Below are 25,438 nucleotides of genomic sequence, written 5' to 3'. Positions count from 1 at the left end.
TCTAAATGATATAAAACTCAAGAAATGGAATTCTGGACAACCATGATAACAATGGCCACATCAATTCAACTCTCCCAGCACACTTTTTAAAAAAAGAGAAGAGGAAAAGAAAAGCAAGAAAAACAAATAGCACTACCCAAAACGTACACCTTTAGCATAACTAGAATAAAGAGAATGTCCAAACTCACATTATCTTCAAGTAGAAAAATAAACATCAACTCCCAGTGCACTCTCACTCACACTGCAGCTGCAAGCCTTCATGGAGAACAAGGGCAGTCTGGGAAAAACTGTGCAGAAGAGTGGTGTATGGTAGCCCCCATATGGACCTAAAATCCTTCCAGAAAGAGAAAGTCTCTCCTAACTGCAAAAACAAGAGTCCTGGTAAATCACAGCACTTACTAAAAGGAAGGGATTTAGCTGCATGCGTTCAAGGTAGGATTCTCTGAAAGGCATGACTTATGAGGGGGGAAGGTAAAAGGAAAGAATAGGAATCCTTTGGAGATTGGAGGGTGAGGGAGAAAGAAACAAAAGTGAAAAGTAGAGTCCTGCAAGAGAGAACAAAAAATTTGGAGGACACATGACCCTTCTCCCCAACACCCGCCCCCCTACATGGCCATTTATTAAAAAATAAATAAATAAATAAAAACAGTTTGCTATACTAACAGAGGAGGGCGCCCTGGGACTAGAAATCTTGTAAATCTTTACAAATCAATGAAATAGGTAGGTGAAAGGCTACATTTATATAAAGCTACTATAAGAAAAAGAAAGAAAACACCTTAATTGATGAAAATTCTCACACCCCGCAAAAAAAGACAAAGGAGAAGAAAACTAACACAACACTTCAAACTAAAGTAAATCTCTTCAAAGTATTTGGGCATATGAAAAATAAAACATAGAAATAGGCAAATAACAGGAAGAAAAGAAACGATATTTAATTGGACTCGGGAAAAAAATGGAAGAAACTAAATTATCTTATGAAGGAAAGCTAAATTACAAGTTGGCCATAGAATAATACAGTCAAATTAAAAAGTTAATAAAATACATTTAAGAAAGTCACGAATAAAACCAAGAGAATGAAAATTAGAAAAAGAAAGAACAGAAAAGTTCTAATTCAACTACCATTTACCATGTAGTTGAATTAGAAACAAAGAAGAAGCAACACAACAGATAGATAAATGGATAGATAGATAGTATGGAGTCTCTGATGAAGAGAAACAAAACAATGGAACAGAACTAATATTTAAAACTACAATTCAAGAATATTTTCCAGAAATAAAAGAATATCTGAATTTATACATTTAAAAGGCCCATTGTGTACTTGGGAAAAAATATCAGAATGATCAACTCTAGGACATACCCTAGTAAAATGATTAGACTTTAAAGACGAAAAAAAAAAAAAATCTCCAAGGTCTCCAAGAAAAAAAAAAATCAAACAACTTACAAGAGAAGGGGACTTTGACATCAGATGTCTCAAAAGCAACATACAAAGCGAGACAACAAGAGTTGTCTATGCAAATATATTTTTAAAACTAGGTAACATGGATAATTTTCTAGAGAAACAAAGTATACCAAAATTGACTCCATTAGAAAAAAGAAAGCTTAAAAAGATCAAATACCTGTAGAAAAATAAAGTTATAGAAAAACTAGAAAAGCCCCATGTCCAAATGGTTTTACAAAAGAATGACCACACAGCCCCAATGCAACATAAATTGCTCCAGAGTACTGAAAAAGATGGAAAATGTCAAAATTCTTTATATGAAGCAAGTATAACTTTGCTTCAAACCTGTATAAAGAAATACAAAAAAAAATTGCAAGCCAGTATCACATATCAATGATAAAGTTCTAAATAGCATATTAATGGACAAAATCTAATACCACATTAAAAATGATACACTAGAGGGGTGGGATAGGGAGGGTGGGAGGGAGACGCAAGAGGGAAGAGATATGGGAACATATGTATATGTATAACTGATTCGCTTTGTTATAAAACAGAAACTAACACACCATTGTAAAGCAATTATACTCCAATAAAGATGTTAAAAAAAATGATACACCATGGCTAAGTGGGATTTATTAAAGGATTGCAAGGTTGTCTCAATATTAGCAAATCAATTAATATAATTCACCATGTGAATAGATCTAAGGAGACAAACATATGATTATCTCCACGGGTACTTAAATAGCCTGTGACAAAAAAAAAATTTAAGAAAATAGAAATCAACAGCTACATTATTAAATAAACAAAACCCTAAAGCTAGCATTTTTCTTAAGGCATAAACACTAGAGGTATTTCCACTAATTTTAGGAACAAGGTAATGAAGCCTACTGTCTCCACTACTATTCAATATTGTACTGGAGGCATTAGAAAATGCAATTAGACAAGAGAAAGTAATTAGAGGAATAAGAATTGGAAAATAATAAGTAAAACTATCTCTATTTACAGATAGTGTGCACTTAGAAAGTCCCAGAGAATCAATGATAAACTCAAACATTAAATGATTTTAGGAAGGTAACAGGATGTAAATTGGCATAAAGAAATCAATCAATAGATGTAAAAGTAGAGAAAGCCCATTTATAATAGCAACAAAGAAGATAAAATACTTAGAAATATGCAAAACCTATATGAAAAAATCTTTAAAGCACTACTGAAAGATACAGAAGTAGACTTGAACAAATGGACAAACATTCCTTGTTCTTGGATAGTACAATTCAGGATCCCAAAGATGTCAGCTATACCTAAGGTAATTTAAAAATATAATGCTATCACAATAAAAATACCAAGCGTTTTAAAAATACAGCTAGACAAGTTGATACTAAAGCTCACATGAGGAAATAAGCGTGCAAAATCCCTATCAAAATCCCAATAACTTTTTTTGCAGAAAGAGAAAAATTCATCCTAAAATTCATATGGAATCTCAAGGGACCCCCAAATAGCCAAAACAAACTTGAAAAAGAACAAAGTGGGAAGACTCACACTTCTCAGTTTCAAAACTAATTACAAACCTACAGTAATCAAAATATGTGGTACTGGAATAAAGACAGACTGAGAGACCAATGGAATAGAAAAGACAACCCAAAAATAAAACCTCATATATATATAGTCAAATGATTTTCAACAAGGGTGCCAACATCATTCAATGGGGAAAAAGACAGCCTTTTCAACACATTGTCCTGGGAAAACTGCATATTCACATGCAAAAGAATGAACTTGGACCCTTACCTAAGACCATATGCAAAATTTAACTCAAAATGGATCAAAGATCTGAACATAAGATCTAACACTGTAAAATTCTTAAAAGAACACATGGAAGAAAGCTTCACGACATTGGATTTGGTAATGATTTCTTATACATGACACAAAGTCACAAGCAATAAGGAAAAATAGACAAATTGGACGTCACCAAAATGAAAACCTTTGTGTCCTAGTTACACAAAGGACACTATCAACAGAATAAAAAGGCAACCCATGGAATGGGAGAAAATATCTTCAAATCACATATCTGATAAGGGATTAATATCCAAAGTACATAAAGAACTAAAATGCAACAACAAAAAAACAACTGGGGACTTCCCTGGGGGTCCAGTGCTTAAGAATCCACCTTCCAAAGCAGGGGACATGGGTTAGATCCCTGGTCAGGGAACTAAGATCCCACATGCCACAGGGCAACTAAGCCCGTGTGCCACAACTAGAGAGGCCATGTGCCACAACTAAAGAGAAGCCCATGCGCTGCAACGAAAGATCCCACGTGCCAAAACTAAGACCCAACACAGCCATAACTAAATAACTAACTAAATAAATAAATAAATACAACTAGATTTGAATATAGGCAAAAGAATTTGAATACACATTTCTCCAAAGAAGAATATACAAATAGCCGATAAGTGCATGAAAAGAAGTGCTTAACATCACTAATCATTAGGAAAATGCAAATAAAAATCACAAGGAGATACCACTTCACATCCTTTAGGATGGCTACTCTAAGGAAAAAAAAAAAACAGAAAATAGAAAGTGTCAGTGAGGATATGGAGAAATTTGAACCCTTGTGCCCTGCTGCTAGGAATGTAAAATGGTACAGCTGCTATGGAAAACATGGTGGTGGTTTCTCAAAAAATTAAAAATAGGGCTTTGCCGATGCCACCCGAAGCCACCCTGCACTACCCCACCATGGTCAACCCCACAGTGTTCTTTGACATTCACTGTTGATGTCACCTTGGACCATGTCTCATTTGAACTGTTTGCAGACAAAGTTCCATAGACAGCAGAAAACTTGAGTGTTCTGAGCACTGAGGAGAAAGGATTTGGTTATAAAGGTCCCTACTTTCACAGAACTATTCCAGGGTTTATGTACCAGGGTGGTGACTTCACATGCCATAATGGCACTGGCAGCAAGTTATCTACAAGGAGAAATTTGATAATAAGCATCACTCTGAAGCATATGGGTCTTCACATCTTGTACATGGCAAATTGTGGACCCACATAAATGGTTCCCAGTTTTTCATCTACACTACCAAGACTGGGTGGTTGGGTGGCAAGCACGTGGTCTTTAGCAAGGTGAAAGAGGGCATGAATATTGTGAAAACCATGGAGTGTTTTGGGTCCAGGTTTGGCAAGACCAGCAAGAAGCTCACCATTTCTGACTGTGGATAACTAATAAATTTGACTTGTATTGTATCTTAACTACCAGACCATTCCTTCTCTCATTTGCTCATGATAGCCTATAATCTTTGTGTTCTCACTGCAGTTTTTTGGGTTCCAAGTTTTCCTTATCCCCTTCCAAGTCTAGCTGGATTACGGAGTTAAGTTTATGATTATGAAACAAAAACTAAACAACAACAGATAGAATTACCATATGATCTAATAATTCTGCTTCTGGGTTTATACCCAAAAGAACAGAAAGCAGGGACATGAAGTTATCTTTGTATACCCATGTTCACAGCAGTATTATTCATAATAGCCAAAAGATGGGAGCAATCAAGTGTCTATCAACAGATGAATGGATAAACAAAATGTGGTATATATGTACAATGGAATATTATTCAGCCTTAAAAAGGAAGAGAATTCTGACACGTGCTACAACATGGATGATACTGAAAGACATTATGCTAAGTGAAGAAAGGATTCGCAAAAGGATAAGTATATATGATTCTACTCATATGAGGTACTTAGGGTAGTCAAATTCAGAAAGTACAATAGAATGGTGGTTGCCAGGAGCTGGGGGAGAGGGGAATGGGTCTTATAGTTTAATTGGTACAAAGTTTCACTTTGGGATGATGAATATTCTATGGATAGATGGTAGTGATGGTTGGACAACAATATGGATGTACTTAATGCCACTGAGCTGTACACTTAAAAATAGTTAAAATGGTGAATTTTATATTATGTATATTTTACCATATACATAATGGCCCTACAAGAGATTAAAATATACTGTAAAATATCTATAATTAAAACTGTAGGGGCTTCCCTGGTGGCGCAGTGGTTGAGAGTCTGCCAGCCGATGCAGGGGACGAGGGTTTGTGCCCTGGTCCGGGAAGATCCCACATGCCACGGAGCGGCTGGGCCCGTGAGCCATGGCCACTGAGCCTGCACGTCCAGAGCCTGTGCTCCGCAACGGGAGAGGCCACAGCAGTGAGAGGCCCACGTACCGTAAAAAAATAAAAATAAAAAAACTGTAGTGGACGTCCCTGGTGGAGCAGTGGTTAAGAATCCGCCTGCCAATGCAGGGGACACGAGTTCGAACCCTGGTCTGGAAAGATCCCACATACCACGGAGCAACTAAGCCCGTGCACCACAACTACTGAGCCTGCGCTCTAGAGCCCACGCACCACAACTACTGAGCCTGCGTACTACAGTACTGAAGCCTGCGTGTCTAGAGCCTGTGCTCCACAACAAGAGAAGCCACCGCAATGAGAAGCCCTCACACCGTAATGAAGAGTAGCCCCCGCTCACCGCAAATAGAGAAAGCCCGCGTGCAGCCATAAATAAATAAATAAATAAATAAAAACTGTAGTACGAGGACTTCCCTGGCAGCGCAGTGGTTAAGAATCCACCTGCCAAAAAAAAAAAAAAAGAATCCGCCTGCCAATGCAGGCAACACGGGTTCAATCCCTGGTCTGGGAAGATCCCACATGCCACAGAGCAGCTAAGCCAGTGCACCACAACTACTGAGACCGCGAGCCACAACTACTGAAGCCTGCGTGCCTAGAGCCCGTGCTCCACAAGCCACTGTAATGAGAAGCACGCACACTGCAAGAGTAGCCCCCACTCACTGCAACTAGAGAAAGCCCGCACACAGCAACGAAGACCCAATGCAGCCAAAAATAAATAAATAAAAATAAATAAATCTATTTAAAAAATTATAGAAAAGAAAACTGTAGTACGAGTGCATAAATGGACAAACAGAACAATGGAATAGAACAGAAAATCCAGAAATAGACCCAAGTACACATGGAAATTAGTGTATGATAAAGGTAGCCTCTCAAATCTCTGTGTCATAGATGGAGGTTTCAATAAATGTTGATGGGTAATAATAAACCATTTAATAAATGTTAGTTAGCCATTTGGAAAAAGATAAAATTGGATCCATACCACATACCATACATAAGGATGAATCAAGGATATAAAAGGCAAAAACATGAAACCATACAAGTTCTAGAAGAAAACCTCAATATAGGGAAGGACTTTCTAACTATGACTCAAAATCCAGATGCAATAGAAGAAATGATTAATAAAACTGTTTACGTACTTTTGAAGTTATATTGCAAAGATTACTATAAGAAAAGTCAATATACAACTGACAAACCAGGAGAAAACATTTACAACATACATCACAGATAATGAACCAATATCCTTGGGACTTCCCTGGTTGTGCAGTGGTTAAGAATCTACCTGCCAATGCAAGGAACATGGTTCAATCCCTGGTCTGGGAAGATCCCACATGCCGCAGAGCGACTAAGCCTGTGCGCCACAACTACTGAGCCTGTGCTCTAGGGCCCGTGAGCCACAACTACTGATCCCATATGCCACAACTACTGAGGCCCACGCACCTAGAGTCTGTGCTCCACAAGAGAAGCCACCACAGTGAGAAGCCCACACACCGCAACAAAGAGTAGACCCCGCTCGCCACAACTAGAGAAAGCCTGCGGGCAGTAACGAAGACCCAACGCAGCCCAAAATTAATTAATTAATTTTTAAAAGAACCAATATCCTTAATATATAAAGAACTCATAACATTAGAGGGAAAATACCCCAAAAACCTAAGAGAAAAAAATGGGCAAAAAATATGGACAGGCCACAAAAAGATATAAAACTGTCCTTAATCATATGAAAAGATTGAAAAGACATTCAGCCTCATTTATAATACTTACAGACTTACCTTCCAGACTGGCAAAAAATTAAATTGTATAACAACGCACTCTTGGCAAGGGGGTAGGGAAACAGGCACTCTCACATATTGCTGGTGGGCATGCAAAATCCTTATGGAGGAAAATGTGGTGATACCTAACAAAAGTACAGTGAGTACTCATCTTTTGACCTTGCAACTCCACTTCTCAGAATATACACTATATAAAGCTATACCTCCATCAATATGAATATACAAGTGCACAAAATTATTCATTGTAGCATTGTTTGTAATTGCAAACTACTGGAAATTACCTAAATGCCTATTAGAGAATGGTTGAATAAACCATGATACATGGTACATCCACACAATAGATTACTATGCAGCTATAAAAAAGAATGAAGGAAGACTCAATGAACTGATAAGGATTGATTCCCAGGATGTATTGTAAATGAAAAAGGCAAAATAAAAAGAATATCTATAGTGTACTACCCTGCATGTAAGAAGGGGGATAAGAAAATATACATGAAAATATCATTTGTGCAAAAAGAAACACAGAAAAAATAAACCAGAAACTAGTGATATTGGTTACCTGTGAGTGGGAACAGAGTGGAAAAGATGGGAGATGTGGATAGGATAGAATGAATGAGAGTGAAGAGGGACAAATCTCTGAGTATACCTTTTTGAGTAACATATATTAGTGAGTATGTTTTATATATGTGTGTATATATTATACACATAAAGAAATATTTACATATGTATATCTATTCTCTCTAAATTTTATACATACATATTATATATAATGTAATATATAACAATATATATGTATATATTACAATATAATACACATATTATATGTATATTTTACATGTATTTTCTATATGTATACACATATATTTATAAAACAAACAGACCAAGCTATATATATATTCATCAAATGAATATATCCCACTGAGCAGGGTGGGAAGAACTAAACCAAGTAACTTTTGAACATAGTATTTGGACTATATACTCCCTCTCTTTTTTTTTTTTTTTTTTTTCTTTTTTGCGGTACGCGGGCCTCTCACTGTTGTGGCCTCTCCCATTGCGGAGTACAGGCTCCGGACGCGCAGGCTCAGTGGCCATGGCTCATGGGCCTAGCCGCTCCGTGGCATGTGGGATCTTCCCGGACCGGGGCATGAACCCGTGTCCCCTGCATCGGCAGGCGGACTCTCAACCACTGCACCACCAGGGAAGCACCCCCTCTCTTTTTAAAGAGAAAAAGAAAACTAAACAAATATCAAAGATTACTTTGTAGAGTTTTTCCTCCAAAGGGTATGGATTAAGCAATTGAAACTACTTTCTGTGTATTCCAGGACTGAGCAAATAAGTAAATATACTATGAGGAATAAAAGCCAATTTTCTTTTAGAAAAAGAAGTACCAAATATGTACAAGTGAGAATGAGCCCTGTGGTTTGAAGTCAATATGAAGATATCAGTATGAACTCATGTTTTTTAACAGATAGATATATAATAGATAAAGACATGTGCATGGAGGTTATATGTAACATAATGTAATATAAGAATATATGGTATGAGGGGCTTCCCTGGTGATGCAGTGGTTAAGAATCCGCCTGCCAATGCAGGGGACAGGGGTTCAAGCCCTGGTCCAGGAAAATCCCACATGCAGCGGAGCAACTAAGCCCGTGTGCCACAACTACTGAGCCTGCTCTCTATGGCCCGCAAGCCACAACGACTAAGCCCATGTGCCGCAACTACTGAAGCCTGTGTGCCTAGAGCCCATGCTCTGCAACAAGAAAAACCACTGCAGTGAGAAGCCCGCGTACTGCAACTACTGAAGCCTGAGAGCCTAGAGCCTGTGCTCCGCAATGAAGAGTAGCCCCTGCTAGCCACAACTAGAGAAAGCCTGCGCACAGCAGCAAAGACCCAACGCAGTCAAAAATAAATTTTTTTTTTTTTTTTTTTTTTGCGGTACGCGGGCCTCTCACTGTTGTGGCCTCTCCCATTGTGGAGCACAGGCTCCGGACGCACAGGCTCAGCGGCCATGGCTCACGGGCTTAGCCGCTCCGCGGCATGTGGGATCCTCCTGGACTGGGGCACGAACCTGTGTCCCCTGCATCGGCAGGCAGACCCTCAACCACTGTGCCACCAGGGAAGCCCCAAAAATAAATTGTAAAAAAAGTTTAAAGAATATATGATATGATATAAAATAAATAAATAACGTATATATCTTAGATCTATCTGCTCTAAGGACTTCAAAGTGTTGATTTCCCAGTAGCAATGAGCACATCTTAATGTCAAAATCTTAGCTTCTAAATACCATTCCCCACCAAGAGGAACCAGGGTTCCTTGGGAAAACAGCTGATTTCAGGGCTGGGTCTGGGAAAGTAAGATGAGCCTGGAACTTCTTGCTGTGCCAGAATGTAAAAGCATACTCAATGAACAATAAGAACATATCAAATGGACACAGGAATCAGCCTGAAGAGGCTCCCACTGGCCAAAGCTGGGACAATTTGATCATCAAAATTAAAAATGGTAGTAACAGATTATAACCCTTGGAATAAAATTAAGAATCCATGAGTCCATATTGATATGAGAGATCTGGAGATGAACAAGAAATTGTTTGGGGCCCAAGAAATCCATAATGCAGTGGGCAAGACAGCCCCAAACAGATGAGCATGGAGGGAGCATCCCCCCTCCCCCACTGGGCAGCACTACTTTTCCACTGGACAGCTCCCTGGAGGAGGTGCTGCTCTGGTGTGGGAAAGGGTCTGGGGGAGGTACTCACGAGGGCCCTTTGCGCATCCGAGGTGTGCTCATGGCCCACTGCTTGATCTTGCTCAGGCTCTGCTCACTGATGAGCCGCTGGCCCTCGGAGGGCATACAGTCCACATACAGGTTGTATAGCAGCAGCGCCTCTGTGTTCTTGCGCAGGGCGTTGGCCTGGACCACACGTTGTGTGAACACACGTGGGTCCTCAGCACAGAAGAGAAGCTGGATCCTTGGCACCCAGTACTGGCAGATCAGGAGGGGCGGCCTTCCTGGGGTCGGGTGGAGGGAGAAAGGAACATGCAGTGGGGCCCTCTGGGCAGGAGCACTGGGTTCCAGGCTGGCTCTGCCACTGATGCATGGTGGCTCTGAGCAAGTGACCCCATCACATCTGTGAAATGGGTATGACAACACTCCCTGAGCTGCCCACGTCACAGGTTGTCATGGATGGATGTGAAAGTTCTTTGTAAACTGTAAAAAGCTGTGTACAGACAAGGAGTTATACAGGGGTGGCCATTCAATTGCCCATTCCTGATGCGTCACCCAGGGCAGACATCTTTAATTGTTGGGCCTCAGGCTCCTTCTCAAGATGACACTGAAAGCAGCACTGCCAGCTGCTCAGAGTTGGCATATCAAATAATGGCCAATTGCCCTTCCTGGGGTCTCTGAGTGATGCGTCCTCTGGTTCTCACTGGTTGGGGGACAGACAGCCCCAGGACAACAGAGCAAGGGGGCATTCAGACCCGAGCTGGCTATACCCTGCGCAGGGGTTGGCCTCAGTCACAGGCCAGGCCGGGCCTGAGCTGGGGGTCTGCCTGAGGCAGGGGCAGAGACCTCGTACCTTCGGCCGTTACCCCTCCATTCAGGATGGGCTTCCCCATCTCATCTCGCACCAAACCATCCTTATTCGTCTTGTGCACTAGGTACAGCTTCTGCTCCTTGTCATAGTCCAGGACGCCGACATCGCACCATTTGTACGTCAGCTTCTGACTCTTGGGGTCCTCTGAAACAGGAGGGGTGCCCATCAGTGCTCCCTGCCATAGGGTGGGAAAAGGCCCCTGCATGTGGGCAGTGGATGCTAGGAAAGGTCTCAGTGGTCACTAGTCTGGCCTCTCTCCCACCATGCTGACCCCCACCCTCTGGCTGCAGCAGAGTGGGGAGCCTACTTCCTTCCAGCTGAGCTTGACTCTTGGGAACCAGGCAGGTCTCTCTGCCCTGATGCTCTGCATGACTCCATCAGGGCAGAGAGAGACACAGGCCAGTAGGGCTGGGACAGGAGGCAGGAAAGCCCCAAGCAAACAGGGGCTTGTTTGCTTAGTCCTTGTTTGCCTAGCCCTGTTGAGGATCTAGGTGTAGAGCTCATCACGTCTGAACTGGACCTCTTCAAGGCCCGAGGGAAGCCCTTAGGCTGCATGTGGCAGCTGAGCCCCCAGGCTGCTCCCATCAGGGCAGGGCAGGGTAGAAGACTGCTTCCCTGCAATGGCCTCAAAGTGGGCCTCAGGGGCTGTTTGGCCAGGATGGGCCTCCCACCCTCTCCCTGGGCTGAAAGCCTTTGACTACTCCAGCTCACCTCTTGCCACTGCCTCCCTCACTCATTCCTCTCCAGCCACACTGGATGTCTGGCTATTCCTATGACTTTGTAGCTTGCTCCTGCCTCAGGGCCTTAGCATTGGCTGTGCCCTCTGCCTGGAACAGTCTTCATCCAGGTCACCTCGATGCTGGCTTGTTCCCTGCTCAAGCGGCTTCTCCTTGTAGAAGCATCTCTGCCTAAAATAGCACCTTTGCCCCAGGCACTTTCTGATTTGTTACCTTGCTTGTGTGTCTCACAGAGCTTAAAGTCATATTGTGTATGCATCTTCTCCAGGCTGGAATTCCAAAGAAATACTCCCACTGACTGATGCCAGGTAGATAAGTAAAGGAGGCTGCTGTGGGATATACCTCACCAGCTTTGGCTCTGTTTTGCTTTTCCCTCCTCTTCCTAATTAGTTTCCTTTTTGAAAATGCTGACCTTGTCTTGACTCAGCTTAAAGGAAAAGATGTCACAAGAAGCCCCTAGCAGAAAGCAGAGTCTGGCAGAAACGCTCCACCATTAGTGCTGCCACCCGGGGCCAGGGCCCATATGAAGCAGTGCAAGGAGAAGCACTTCAGGGAAGCCACTACCTGGTACATTTAAGGTTAATACAGCCCCAAACCTTCTGGTTTTATCACCAGGAATTGGAGATCTGGGAACAATTGAGTTAAATTATTTTTGTAATTAAGTCCAAAGTAAAGGGAACATTCTGGGTTTCTTACCTAGTTCAAAGAAATTGATTCTAGCATTTACATGTTTTTAAACTGAAACATAAACTTACAGCTTGCACAATGGACTCGCTGTGGGCCCCCTGGAGGCTGAGCAGTCTGAAAACCAGCATGGCTCTCACAATCCTATCTCCCGCCTGGGCGCTGGCCCACTGGGCCCACTCCCCACTCCACAGCGGCATATCCATGCACTGGGCAGGGAGCAGAGAGGCCTTCGCCCTGCACATGGGGACAGCCACCTCCAATCTCATAACCCAGACCTTCCTAGGATGCCTACATAGAGAGTAGTCATGCCAGCCATGGTGGCAGGCCAGGGTGGTGACCGTGGAAGGTCAGCCTGGCAGACAGCAACAAACTGGAGAGAGCTTCCACAGCCCCCAGGGCAGACCTGGGGCCAAAGGAGGGGCAGACACAGACAAGGGCAAGATTTGGCAAGTCTGTGCAACATCAGTGTGAGGATGTGTATGTGGGTGTGATAGCGGTTGTGAATGGGTGACAGTAGGCATGTGTGTTTGTGTGCTTAAAATTTGCATATGAGTACAGCTGTGTGTGTGTGTGAGGGATGGTGGGTGAGTGTGACAGTGGGCTTATGAACGTGTGTGTTTGAAAGCAAGTATGTGAGTGTGAGTGTGTGACAGTGTGTGTGTTGTCCACGCAGAGGTGAAAGCCAAGAGGCCACAGTTATAGGTGGAGCAATGCGGTTTCTGGGGCACGGGATGGAACCGCTTGAATTGTGCCCCTTATACACATTTGAACATGTCTAATAAGCTTGCATATTTTTCATTGCCAATAAATCAAAGCATTTTTTTTTAACATTAGACACCATCCAGCTGTTCCTTCCTCAGCCCACCCACCCATGTCATCCCTGGTCCCTGCATTTCCTTCTATGCGGCCAGCCCGCTGGCCTGTATCCCAGCTGCGAGGCCTCAAAAGGTGGGGCCCCCACCTCCCATGGTTGAGGCCCCAGGGCAGTCTAGGAGTCTATGGCTGGGCTGCCAGGACAGGATGGTGCAGACAAGATCCTGTCCCCCTGCCCTTGCTGGCCCTGCTCACCGTGCCCCAGGAAGTCATTGATGGGCAGGAGGGCTTTTCCGGGGACAGGTTTCCTGTTCTGAGACCCTGGCTCCAAGCCCATGTTGATCCACTCACTGGGAGTCCGGCAGTCAAACTCCTCATTGTCAAATACCTGGAAGAAAACAGTAGATGCTGGGAGCAGGCGGCTCACCCCTGGTGGACCCAAGTGGGCTGGGCATGCCAGAGGGTAGGGGTGCCTGAGTAGGCTCCTCCCCAGATGCAGAAGCTGAAGACTGGGGCCCAGGGGCCTGAGTGCCTCCTCTGCTGTTCACAGGGGTCTGTGGAGTCTGGCTCTATGAAACCCTGTCTAACCAAGCCACACTGAGGTTCAGGCAGAGGGGTATCTGGGGACTCAGAGCAGGATATGGGCTCTCCCCCACCACTGGCCAGGATCACCCAGCTCAGGTCCAAGGGAAGTGGTGGCCCTTGGATTTTCCTGAGCACCCACCCAGACTCAGAAACAATGCAAGTTCAGGTTGTCAGAAGGCCATCTTTAGTAGGGTGATATGCAACTCTGTCTCCCCATAGGGACCACCAGGCAAGAGATACTCAGGACCATGGAGAGGAAGGGCAGGGAAGTGGGTGAAAACCAGGGCAGGCTATGCTCCCTCTTTCTCCTCTGGACTCAGTTTCCCCATTGGTACCCCAAAGGGGTGACCATGGTGCCTTCCTCCACCACAGGTCTCCCCATCCCAGTGACACCAGACGCAGTAGTCAGGGAGGCCTGAACACTACTCCACAGTCCAACTGGGCTGCTTCTTGGTGCCCGTGGGTGGGGTGGGGACAGAGCTCATGTACACAGGGTTCCCAGGCTCCCAGGGAAGAAGCAGGGAATCAGCGTCCCAGGGGTCCTGGGGCCCCTCCTGCCCCAGCCTAGGATGCCTGAAACCCCAGGAGTGGGGGTAGCACCCTGACTATGCAGTTGTCCTGTCTGACAAGTGAGTGCTTGTGATTGCCATGGGATCCCCTTTTGAGTCTGATCCCTCCGCTGGAGTCCTGCACCCCCATCTCCTGACCACTGGCCCTCTGTGGAAGCTGGACTCACCTTCAGTGGGAGATAGATGGGGAACAGCGGGTCATGACCCTGCTCAATGGTCTGGGGGTGGTGGGGGTCTGGGTGCCTGGGCATGAGCTTGTCGGAGTCAATGCCCTCGCTGGCCAGCAGCTGCTCAATGTCCAGGCTCAGGTACAGCCGCTTCCTCCTGGCCGAGGGAGACAAGGAAATCTCACGACAGCTCGGCGCATGTGAGGTGTCTCCATGGGGGTCAGCAAGGGCCCAGGGAGTTAAGGCAGTAGGGGTGTGGCCCAGTGACCCCCTCCAGGGCCCTCTGCCCTTCTGGGACTTATCAGGAAGTGGAATGGTGGCTGAGGCTGGTGTCCTGGGCTCCAACTGCCCTTGCATCCTGCCTGTCAGTTTCACCACGTTGACTTAAATGCCACCCTCCCTGATTCCACAGCAAGGAAAGTAACTCGTTCCTATTAAGAAACCAAAGGGCTAGAAGATTTGAACACTTGCACACAGACCCATCTTAGTAACCTCTGCCATGAGGATGATCACCTAGTTGTCTACTATCCCTCACTCTTTGAGGTGGGTGGATGCCACCTCCCAGAGGGCAGGCCCTCCCACTGCTCACACAACCATACCTACCTCTCAATCTCAATCTTGCGGGGGCACTGGCCCGGCAGCACCAGGTAGGGCACCTGCACCTTGGGCTCATAGGCCTGCAGCGGGAAGTCAGTCTGGGTGAGCAGCTTGGTGGTACACCCGATGTGCTGATGCTCCAGGCGCTCCTCGAAGTCCTCAGGAACCTCAAAGGTTCTGACTGTGGGCAGGGGCAGGGGCAGGAGCTGCAGGGGCTCAGGCTGGGGCCCAACACCCCCAAAACACAGTGCTAGGCAGGTACCAGGCATGCAGCTTTGGGGCATGGGAAGCTCAGAGCTGGCCTGTGGCAGTGAGAAGTGCACCGGGCTCCCAAGGGGTCACGAGCCTGGAGGACAAGGGCCTCCAGAAGGTCTGTTTTGGTCCTGCTCGCCCTGCCCAGAGCCAGCATGCTCGACCATTCCCCTCCTTTCTGCCCACAGCCCCGGTGCCAGCGGCTTTTGCTCAAGCCAGATGCTGAATCAAACTACCAGTGAGGATTACAGCTGGATAGGAAGGTGAAGTGGTAGCTCCCTGCATGTCTGGGATGGGTTCCTGCCATCCCTACCCCAGAGGCCCTCCCAAGCATCTCGGGGTCTGAATGCCATTCACTCACTGGGACTGTTTCCAGACTCAAGACATCCTGGATACTGTAGGAGTGGGTGGCACCACCACCCCACCCCCAGGGGACCCTCAAGTCACAAAATGGCCACACCTCCTTAGACAGGCTTCCATTCCAGGTCTGAGGGCAAGGGAACTGGTGAAGAGAGGCCCATTGATAGGGTGACATTCCAGTTTCCTGGGACTCAGGATGTTAAATGGGAAGGAAAGTCTCAGACAAGCCAAGACCATAGTGGTGGGGACGGGAGTGCAGGAAAGTGCTTCGGGGATGAGCCACCTTTCCCAGGGCCTGGGTGGGCTCTGGACAGCTCAGTGATGGCTCCGAACAACTCCCCTGGGAGGCCCTAGTAACCCCCTCCTTGGGCCTCACGTCTCTGGGGTCAAGATGCAGTCACACCAGAGGAGGGTCTACCTTGGGGGTACCCACTGGGGCTCTACAGAAGCTTCCAGAGGCTGAGCAGAGGCCATCCACCTGCCGCTAAGTCGGCTCTCTTACCAGAGCTGTCAGGTGCTCGGGGAACCCCACGCTACCAGAACGGTCCGGCCCAGGGGCAGTTTTCAGATCCCTAATCATCTGCTCTTGAGCCTATGGATCCATAACACATTCCACACCCAGGATCATGAATTCCTGGGCCTGGCCCTGCGTCTCAGGAGCCAAGAAGGAGCCAGGGTGAGGACAGCAAAGCCTGGCCCCTGCCCCTGCTGGTCCAGGAGCCCTAGGCAGGCTTCCCAGGCCTTCACGTAGCCTTCTGCCAAGAGCTCTGACGGCCATGAGCCCTGACTGCCGCCACCCTGTGACCCTGCCGGGCTGTTCTTCCTCACTTGGGTGGGGCCGCAGAGCTGCTGACCAGCCCTGCCCCCCGCCCCTGCCATGGATAGCAGGAGCCCCATTCCCAGCTCCCCCGCAGCCCTTGATCTGTGGTTTGCAACCATTTTCTGGGCCACAGATACTTGTGAAACTGCTGACCACAATAGGCTGGATCCTCAGGTCACTGCACAGAGGCATGTACATGTGATGTTTCCTGTGCCACTTTTGGGGATTCACAGGCCCCCAGGAGGACTGTGGGTCTCAAGAAGACAAATCTGGACAGTGCCAGCACAGAGCCAGGCCTCTCCTGGGGGTAGAGTGGAAAGGCAGACAGCTGGGACCATGGAGCTTCTGGACCTGATCGAAAGGGCGTCCTGTCCACTGGCCAGCCAGGAGGGCCCCCAAGGTCTCACTGCCTCTCAGGGCCCCAACCAGCTCGCTGCCTTTCTTGGAGCCACCCTCTCCTCCCCTCTGCCACTGGGGACTGGTCTGTGCCATGCAGACCTGCCCCACACCTTACAAGACTCATCATGGAGCCTGAGAGGAGAGTCTTCCTTCCCCTCTTTGGCAATGAAATCCTGGGTACCTTCCTGCTCCAAGCCCTGTTCTAGGTGCTGCAGCCCGAGCCAGGTAACAACAGTCCTGACCTCCTCCAAGCCCACGTTCCACGTACCAGAAAACACACATGTCAATGTCCTACTGTCCCCAGCCAGGCAGAGGGAACTGGGGACCTGGCCCTCAGCAGCCCCACCACACCACAGTGCCCTTGTCACACACAGCTCTGCCGAGAGTCACAATTAAGCAGCTGTGCTTCACCGAGCACTCACCATGAGCTGGGGCCCTGCAAAGCACCTCGTTTCTTGTTATCCCCATTTCACAGTTGAGGAGATTGAAACCCTCAGCCAAGAGGAGACAATCTCCCTAAGGCCAGAGGCCCTGCTTCTAAAGGCACCCTCCCACCCAGCCCCCTGGGCACTGACCTCTTGGGGTGAACTTGTCAAGGTTGGCCTGCCGCAGGAGGTCCTGGTTCGTGCAGGGGCCACGACACACCTCCTGAAACCAAACCCCATAGCCCTGAGGGAGCGTAAACATCCCAAGGACAGGCAGGATCTGGTAGGGCCCCCAAGGCCAGGTGTCTCCCCATGCCCACCAGAGAGCATCCCAGGGGTGCACAGGGACAGGGATGAGGAAGAATCAGTGAAGAGGAATTTGCACAATTCCTCACTCAGAGGCCACAGTAGGTGACAAGCTGTGGCCACCTGGGACACCCCTGGCCCAACCCCATTCTGGTCGTGCACAGTCCCCCTCCTCACTCTGAGAACACTCTTGGTGTGTGTCCAGGGGCTGAGCCACAAGACAGAGGTACTGTAAGGCCTGCAGGTGCCTCTGTGTATTCCTCCACTGCCAAGGGCACTCTGGGACCTCTGGCACAGTGGGTATCAATGGGTCCTCGCCCTATCTCTATTGGCCCCTCCCCTGCCTAAAACCATCCTAAGGCTGTCCAGGACGCACAGGGCTCTTTGAACTCTCCCCTAGTTATATCCCTTCTCCGTCTTCCCCTGCCCTCCATCTCTCTCCTCTTATTTCTACTCTCCTCCTCCATGTGGGCCATGGCCTCTGTCAGGGATCTCAAGGCTCTGTATCTTCTGTTCCCCCTGCCTGGAACACTCCCCCCAGCCCCTATCTTACCCAGCAAATTCATACCTATCTTGTAAATCTCAGCAGTACACCACCTTGTCCCAGGACCCCCTCCCCAACCAGAGCTGGGGCCGGGGGAGGGAGTATTTCCCCACCAAAGCCATTGCCCCATGACAATAGGCATATGGATGACAATCCTGGTGTATTGTCACCGGGGCTTAGCCCAGGGCCTGTCACATAGCAGGTGCTCAGTAATGAATTTTTGAATGAATGGACAGAGATGGATGGGCAGAAGGATGGGCAGATGGGTGAGTGGGTGGAAAATTGCTAGACAGATTGGTGGATGGATGGATGGATAAAAGGAAGAAAGGGCAAAAAGAACCCACAAGGAAGGCTCAGGCTTGGTAGGGTATGGCTGCCACACTCACCCCAAGTTTATCCAAGCTTCCAGGGCTGAGGATGTCAGAGTAGAACCCACGCTGCTTCATCAGCGGGTACTTCTTATCAGTGCCCGTCAGGGGCAACTTCCGGGGCTGCCCCAAGTCTGAGGACGTGGATGGGGCTGCAGTCAGGTGCAAAGGTGGGGTCTTGGGGTCAGGGCTTGGAGGAAGCTTCTCCGACCCAGAATCTGGTCCCTGAAGAATGCTCCCCAGGTTATGCTCCAGGTCTCTCAGACTACACTCTTGGCCCACAGGAGTACTGCTGCACTCTGGGCCCTGAGGGGTCCTTCCTGGGCTGTGGCCTTCTCTGTTAGGCTGCTGCTCCATGCTGCTTCTCAGGGTGATGTCCCAGCCAGAGCTCCTAGAAGATACTGGTGTCACTGGGCCCTTGCCAACCTCTGCTCATCCCCCAGGGCCACCAGGATACAGGGATGCCTAGTCTGCCACCCCACAACAAGCCCCAGCCCCCAGGCATGGATAACGGAGGGAGGGAGTACTCTTCTAATATGAACAGACACAGAGTGCCAGGAAGGTCCTGCCAGGAGACAGCAGGGCCTTCCCTAGAAGCTATGTGAGAAATGAGACCCCAGAGTCAGAGGTTGAACACTCTATAGATGCCCCCAACCCCGTGCATCCTTCTGTACTTTCCCACCCTTCTCCCCTGTGTTACAGAGTAAGGCCTGGCTTCTCACAAGGGGAGATAAAGAGGGAGGCCCAGAGTTCACTCACTCAGTGAAGAGCTCTGTTTGGTTTTCTCCAAAATAACTTTCATCCAGTTGCAGCCTCAGTGCCCCTTACCCCCATTCCCCCAACCCCAGCCCCACCCCACCCAGTCCTGCCGGACTGCCCTGACTCTTTTTTTTTTTGGGGGGGGGTACACGGGCCTCTCACTGTTGTGGCTTCTCCCGTTGCGGAGCACAGGCTCCAGAAGTGCAGGCTCCGGACGCGCAGGCTCAACGGCCATGGCTCACGGGCCCAGCCGCTCCGCAGCATGTGGGATCTTCCCGGACCGGGGCACGAACCCGTGTCCCCTGCATCGGCAGGCAGACTCTCAACCACTGCGCCACCAGGGAAGCCCTGCCCTGACTCTTCCCAGTGTGGGGCTGGGGATTCCAGAAGGAGAAGAAAGAGAAAGGAGATTGAAAATGTATTTGAAGGAACTTCCCTGGTGTTGCAACACTTAAGAATCCACCTTCCAATGCAGGGGACATGGGTTCGATCCCTGGTCTGTGAAGATCCCACATGCCACGGAGCAACTAAGCCCATGAGCCACAACTACTGAGCCTGCACTCTAGAGCCTGCAAGACACAACTACTGAATCCATGTGACACAACTACTGAAGCCATGCCCTGCATCCCCCATGCCCATCTACCCATGCCCATCTCCCTTACCTTACCGCAGGAGCCAGAGGACTAAATCACCTCCCGAGAGGGACCCTGACCTTCTGTTGGCCCACAGATACCTCTGCCAGCAAAGGAACTATTCATCCACACCCTGGCTCTCAGGATCAACTCAGCTAATGAAACTGACACCCTCTTGTCTCCCCACAGGGAAAAACAGATGCACCACTGGATTGCATGCACATCCCGAGGATGAGGGTTTGCCGAGTTTTTATTGTGCAGCAAGCAAGCCCTTGCCAAGCCACTGCTGCTTTTGGCCACCTCAAAATGCACCACCAGGGGAAACCCTTGGTCAGGGGAGCACTGTAAGAAACTAGAAAAGGGTATGAGGAAGAAGAGGTTTGTGTGTAATGCTGGTGCAAAAATAAAAAAGTTAAGTCAGGGAGATCAGATCAAGATGGCAGAGCAGTAGCATGTAGAGCTCACCTTCTCCCACAAATGCATCAAAAATATATCTACACGTGGAATGTTCCTCACAGAATATCTACTGAATGCTGGCAGACCTCAGACTTCCAAAAGAGCAAGAAAATCTCCACATAACTGGGAAGGACAAAAGAAAAAAGAAAAAATGAGAGAAAGGAAACAGGACAGGACCTGCACCCCTGGGAGGGAGCTGTGAAAAAGGAAAGGTTTCCACACTCTGGGAAGTCCCCTCACTGGTGAGGAGATCAGCCTGGACAGAGGGGGAGCTTTGGGGGAGAACGCAGCAAGCAACGGGTTTTTGGAGGACAAAGCGGAGAGAGATCTGCATAGACGGTCAGGGCCATCACCTGGCACTCCCCAGCCTGAGATGCTCATCCACTGAGGCAGGCCGGAGCGGGGGCTGGGTGCTGAGGCTTGTGCTTTGGAGGTCAGACCAGGGAGAGGACTGGGATTGGCTGTGTCAGGAAAGCCTGAGGGGGCCAGGGTGTGGTTGCCACAACCGAGGGAGTCCGGGGACGAAGCCTGGGCCCGACAGAGAGGCAAGGCTGCGGGCTGCCCCCGTGAGGAGACGGGGCGGGCCACCATAGGAGCTTCTTTCTCCCAGGCTCACTATGTGGTGGCAGGGCACCGCCTATACACAAACTCCAGGGTTAGGTGGAGGGTCCTCCTTCCAGGGAGCACATGGCCTGCCGCGGCCACCACCAATGAGGGTCCCGCCACTGGGAGCCAACCTCTGTCCCCACCCTCCTGGGAGCGTGCACGGGGGCTGTGCATCTGCATACCCCCTATCAAGGGGATAACGACCAGCACACCCTGAGGAAAGAGACGGCAAGCATCCAAACCAAAAACAACCTTCATGCCAAAAAAATATTAAACCCACACAAGCTATCAGGGACGCTCCCATATATAAATAGCCCTCCAAGACTATAGCAGATAATTGTTTCTCCTAAACACACAGAGTAAGGGAAATATAAGCAAAATGAAGAAGCAGAGGAACCACCACCAGTTAAAAGACCAAGAGAATTCCCTGAAGGAATAAACAATGAAACAGACCTCTTCAGTCTTATAGACACCGAGTTTAAAAAGGAGGTAATGAAAATACTGAAGGAATTAAGAAAGGCTATCAACAGAAATGCAGATTACTGTAAAAAAGGGACTAGAAAACTAGAAACTATAAGGAGGAGCCAAGAAAAATTAGAGAATTCATTTGCCAAGACAAAAGCTGACCTAAAGGCAATGAATAGCAGAATAAATAATGCAGAAGAAAGAATAAGTGATCTGGAAGATAGAATAATGGAAATGAATGGGATGAATTGGGAGATTGGGATTGACGTATATATACCAATATGTATAAAATAGATAACTAAAAAAAAAAAGTCTCAAGAAAAACAGTAGACACAAAGCCAATGAAAAACATATATAAGATAATATAAAGTGTGCCAAGCTACGCATAATAGGGATTCCAGAAGGAAAAGAAAGGAGATTGAAAGTGTATTTGAAGGGACTTCCCTGGTGTTGCAATGGTTAAGAATCCACCTTCCAATGCAGGGGACATGGGTTCGATCCCTGGTCTGTGAAGATCCCACATGCCATGGAGCAACTAAGCCCATGAGCCACAACTACTGAGCCTGCACTCTAGAGCCTGCAAGACACAACTACTGAGCCCATGTGACACAACTACTGAAGCCTGCACACCACAACTACTGAGTCCATGTGCCACAACTACTGAAGTCCACGTACTCTAAGTCCTACCTGCCACAACTACTGAGTCTGCACACTGCAACTACTGAAGCCCATGCAGCTAGAGCCCATGCTCTGCAACAAGAGAAGCCACTGCAATGAGAAGTCCATGCACCACAACAAAGAGTAGCCCCTGCTCACTGCAACTAGAGAAAGCCCGTGCACAGCAACGAAGACCCAACGCAGCAAAAAATATAAAAAATGAATAATTTTTTTTAAAAAAGGCAACAGAGATCCTAAATGATACAATAAAACAGTTAGACTTGATATTTTCAGGACATTACATAAAAAAAAAAAATACACATTCTTTTCAAGTGCACATGGAACATTCTCTAGGACTGACCACATACTAGGGCACAAAACTAACCTCAACAAATTTAAGAGTATAGAAAGTATTTCAAGCATCTTCTTTGATCACAAGGGCATGAAATTAGAAATCAATCATAGGAAAAGAAATGAGGAAAAATGATTACATGAAGACTAAACAACATGTTACTAAAAAAGACAATGGGACGGGCTTCCCTGGTGGCGCAGTGGTTGAGAGTCTGCCTGCCGATGCAGGTGACACGGGTTCGTGCCCCGGTCCAGGAAGATCCCACATGCCGCGGAGCGGCTGGGCCCGTGAGCCATGGCCACTGAGCCTGCGCGTCCGGAGCCTGTGCTCCGCAGCGGGAGCAGCTACAACAGTGAGAGGCCCGCGTACCGCAAAAAAAAAAAAAAAACCTTGAGACAAACGACAATGAAAACACAGCCATACTAAATCTATGGGATGCAGCAAAAGCAGTTCTTAGAGGGAAGTTCATAGAGATACAGGCCTTCCTCAAAAAACAAGAAAAATCTCAAATAAACAGCCTAATCTACCACCTACAAGAATTAGTAAAAGACGAACAAACAAAACCTCAAGTCAGCAGAAGGAAAGAAATATTAAAGATAGGGAGAAAATAAATAAAACAGATTTTAAAAATATAGGAAGAAATCAATAAAACCAAGAGCTGGTTCTTTGAAAGGGTAAACAAAAGAGACAAACCTCTGGCCAGGCTTACCAAGAAGAAAAAAGAGAGAACCCAAATAAACAAAATAAGAAATGAAAAAGGAAAAATATCAACTGATACCGCAGAAATACAAAAAACCATAAGAGAATACTATGAATAATTATATGCTAACAAATTTGGCAACCTAGAAGAAATGGACAATTTTCTAGAAACATACAGACCACCAAAATTGAATTGAAAAGAAATAGATAATTTGAACAGACTGATCATTAGAAATGAAATAGAATCTGTAACTAAAAACAAAAAACAAAAAAACTTCTTACAAACAAAAGTCCAGGACCAGATGGCTTCACAGGCGAATTCCACCAAACATACAAAGAAGAACTTATACTGATTCTTCTCAAACTCTTCCAAAAGAGGAGGGAACACTCCCAAAAGACATTCTATGAAGCCACCATCACCCTGATACCAAAACCAGACAAAGACACCACCAAAAAAAGAAAATTACAGGCAATTTCTGATGAATATAGATGCAAAAATTCTCAACAAAATATTAGCAAACTGAATCCAAGAACACATAAAGAAGATCGTACACCGTGACCCAGTTAGATCACCTGGTAGCCATTTTGGTTTGCATCAGAGGACGCTTCAGGTTGGATTCACTGACATTCAATCCCATGTGACCTGACCACCCACCAGGCACTGGGCTGGATGGACACAGATGAACAAGGGTATTTGATCCTCACTACAGGTACTACTAGAATCACCAATCCACAAACAAGGAAACTAAGATCCAGAGACGTCAAGAAACTTGGAAAAGACACACAGCCAAGAAGTGGCAGAACCAGAATAGAAACTGAGGTGTCCACCTCTGGCTGACCCAAAGATCGGTCCTTAGCACCACAACAGTGGTTCTCAAACTGTGTGCCAAGGAGCCCTGAGGTTCTGCAAGGTGAGTGCCTAAGCAGAAGGGCTTCTGAGCCACTCACCCCTGATTCAACAAGGATCCTGCACCCTTATTTGTTTCACATATTCCGTTCGTGCTCAAATGCAGCAATTTTCAAGTAACACTGATCTCTGGAACCTCGACACCTAGCACGGGACTGGCATGGGCTTGGCACATGGTAGGTGCCTAGAAAGTGGTGAATGATTGTGAGAATGAATGAATGGGGTAAGTAAAGGAAGGAAGTTGATCTCTGTAAGCCCTGTGAGACAGATGCAGCAGTACTCTGCCAATTTACAGATGGGGACCCTGAGGACTAAGAAGATTGGACATGGTCGGGCTCAGGGGAGGCACTGGTGGCTGATGAGGACCTGAATCCTGGCTTTTTCCCTGCATGGGGAAGGACAGGGAAAGGGCTACACTCTCAGCATGGGGTGTGGTCAGTATGGGACTTATCTGCAAGGTTGTTTAAAAGTGCACCCCACTCCCTTCCCACAGGCCAAGGCAGAGAAACGGCACGGGGGCTCGCGGACAGGGATGTGGACCCGGGGCCGGGAGGACGTCCTCCTTTCTGTGCATTTGCCCTCTGAGACTTATGGAGGTCCCCCTGCAGGCGCTTGCCCCGCCATCCCTTGGGCCCACCGACCTACCGGCTCCACCGCACACGTTGTGGGGTCCGGCTGCCCGTTTCTAGGGAGGGACGCTGGGCCCGTTGCTAGGGGGCGGGACCATCCGGCAAGGCTGGCGGGAGCTTCCGCCAGTGAACCTCCGCAGGTCTGCACTAGCCTCCCTACACACTCCTGACTTGGCTCCTCCCGCCCCTACTCACTCACGCGGCTTGCCCCACCCAGGGCTGGGCCACCTCCGAGCGGCGGGTTGGAGGCCAGCGGGAAAGTGTCAGCCGTCTAGGCTTTCAAATCCAGGCTCCATTATCCATCTCCCCTCCCAGAGTTTTCTAGAGAAAGAGACAAAGCAGCCAAATGCTGTTTTCAAAGTGCGACAACTCTGATTGAATCCTGTTTTTAAAAAAACAAAGCTATGTAAACAACGTGGGAAGAAAACTTGGGGAAATTTACCGGAAAGGGTCGTTTCTGTTCCCCCGGAGGCTCAGCTTAAACACACACACATACATACATAGCCGGGCTGCAACTCCACCTCAGGCCTCCGCCGGGTGGGCAGTGGATGAACCTCCCCCGCCCCCGCCAGGTGCCCATCTGCTCCAAGACCTGGCATGAGTTCAGGCTTAGATACTCCTTCCTGCCCTGGATATTACTGTTAATTTTCTCAGATGTGATAATGTTACTGTGGTT

The 25,438-nt window shown here is 47.5% G+C and overlaps 1 protein-coding gene and 1 pseudogene across 1 annotated transcript in view; one reads left to right on the top strand and one right to left on the bottom strand.

The window, feature by feature from the left end:
* DNAH1 (dynein axonemal heavy chain 1) overlaps positions 1–24,854 on the bottom strand; it is a 79,064-nt gene extending 54,210 nt beyond the window's left edge. Inside the window, exons 1-8 of the mRNA XM_027121021.1 lie at positions 24,779–24,854; positions 18,619–18,991; positions 17,533–17,605; positions 15,133–15,307; positions 14,530–14,686; positions 13,464–13,596; positions 10,954–11,115; positions 10,132–10,384 (exon numbers count right to left, since the gene is read on the bottom strand). Coding sequence (XP_026976822.1) covers positions 10,132–10,384; positions 10,954–11,115; positions 13,464–13,596; positions 14,530–14,686; positions 15,133–15,307; positions 17,533–17,605; positions 18,619–18,957 — 1,292 coding nt within the window. The 5' untranslated portion in view covers positions 18,958–18,991; positions 24,779–24,854. The remainder of the gene's footprint in view (positions 1–10,131; positions 10,385–10,953; positions 11,116–13,463; positions 13,597–14,529; positions 14,687–15,132; positions 15,308–17,532; positions 17,606–18,618; positions 18,992–24,778) is intronic.
* On the top strand, positions 4,166–4,678 carry LOC113627971 (peptidyl-prolyl cis-trans isomerase A pseudogene; annotated as a pseudogene).
* Positions 24,855–25,438: the final 584 nt, after the last annotated feature.

This window comes from Aethalodelphis obliquidens, unplaced genomic scaffold (genome assembly GCF_003676395.1).
Source record: "Aethalodelphis obliquidens isolate GAN/ISIS:26980383/991018 unplaced genomic scaffold, ASM367639v1 scaffold22, whole genome shotgun sequence".
In the NCBI taxonomy this organism is placed as follows: domain Eukaryota; kingdom Metazoa; phylum Chordata; class Mammalia; order Artiodactyla; family Delphinidae; genus Aethalodelphis; species Aethalodelphis obliquidens.
The sequence above is the reverse complement of the archived record's forward strand: the minus strand, read 5'-3'. Positions and strand labels throughout refer to the sequence as shown.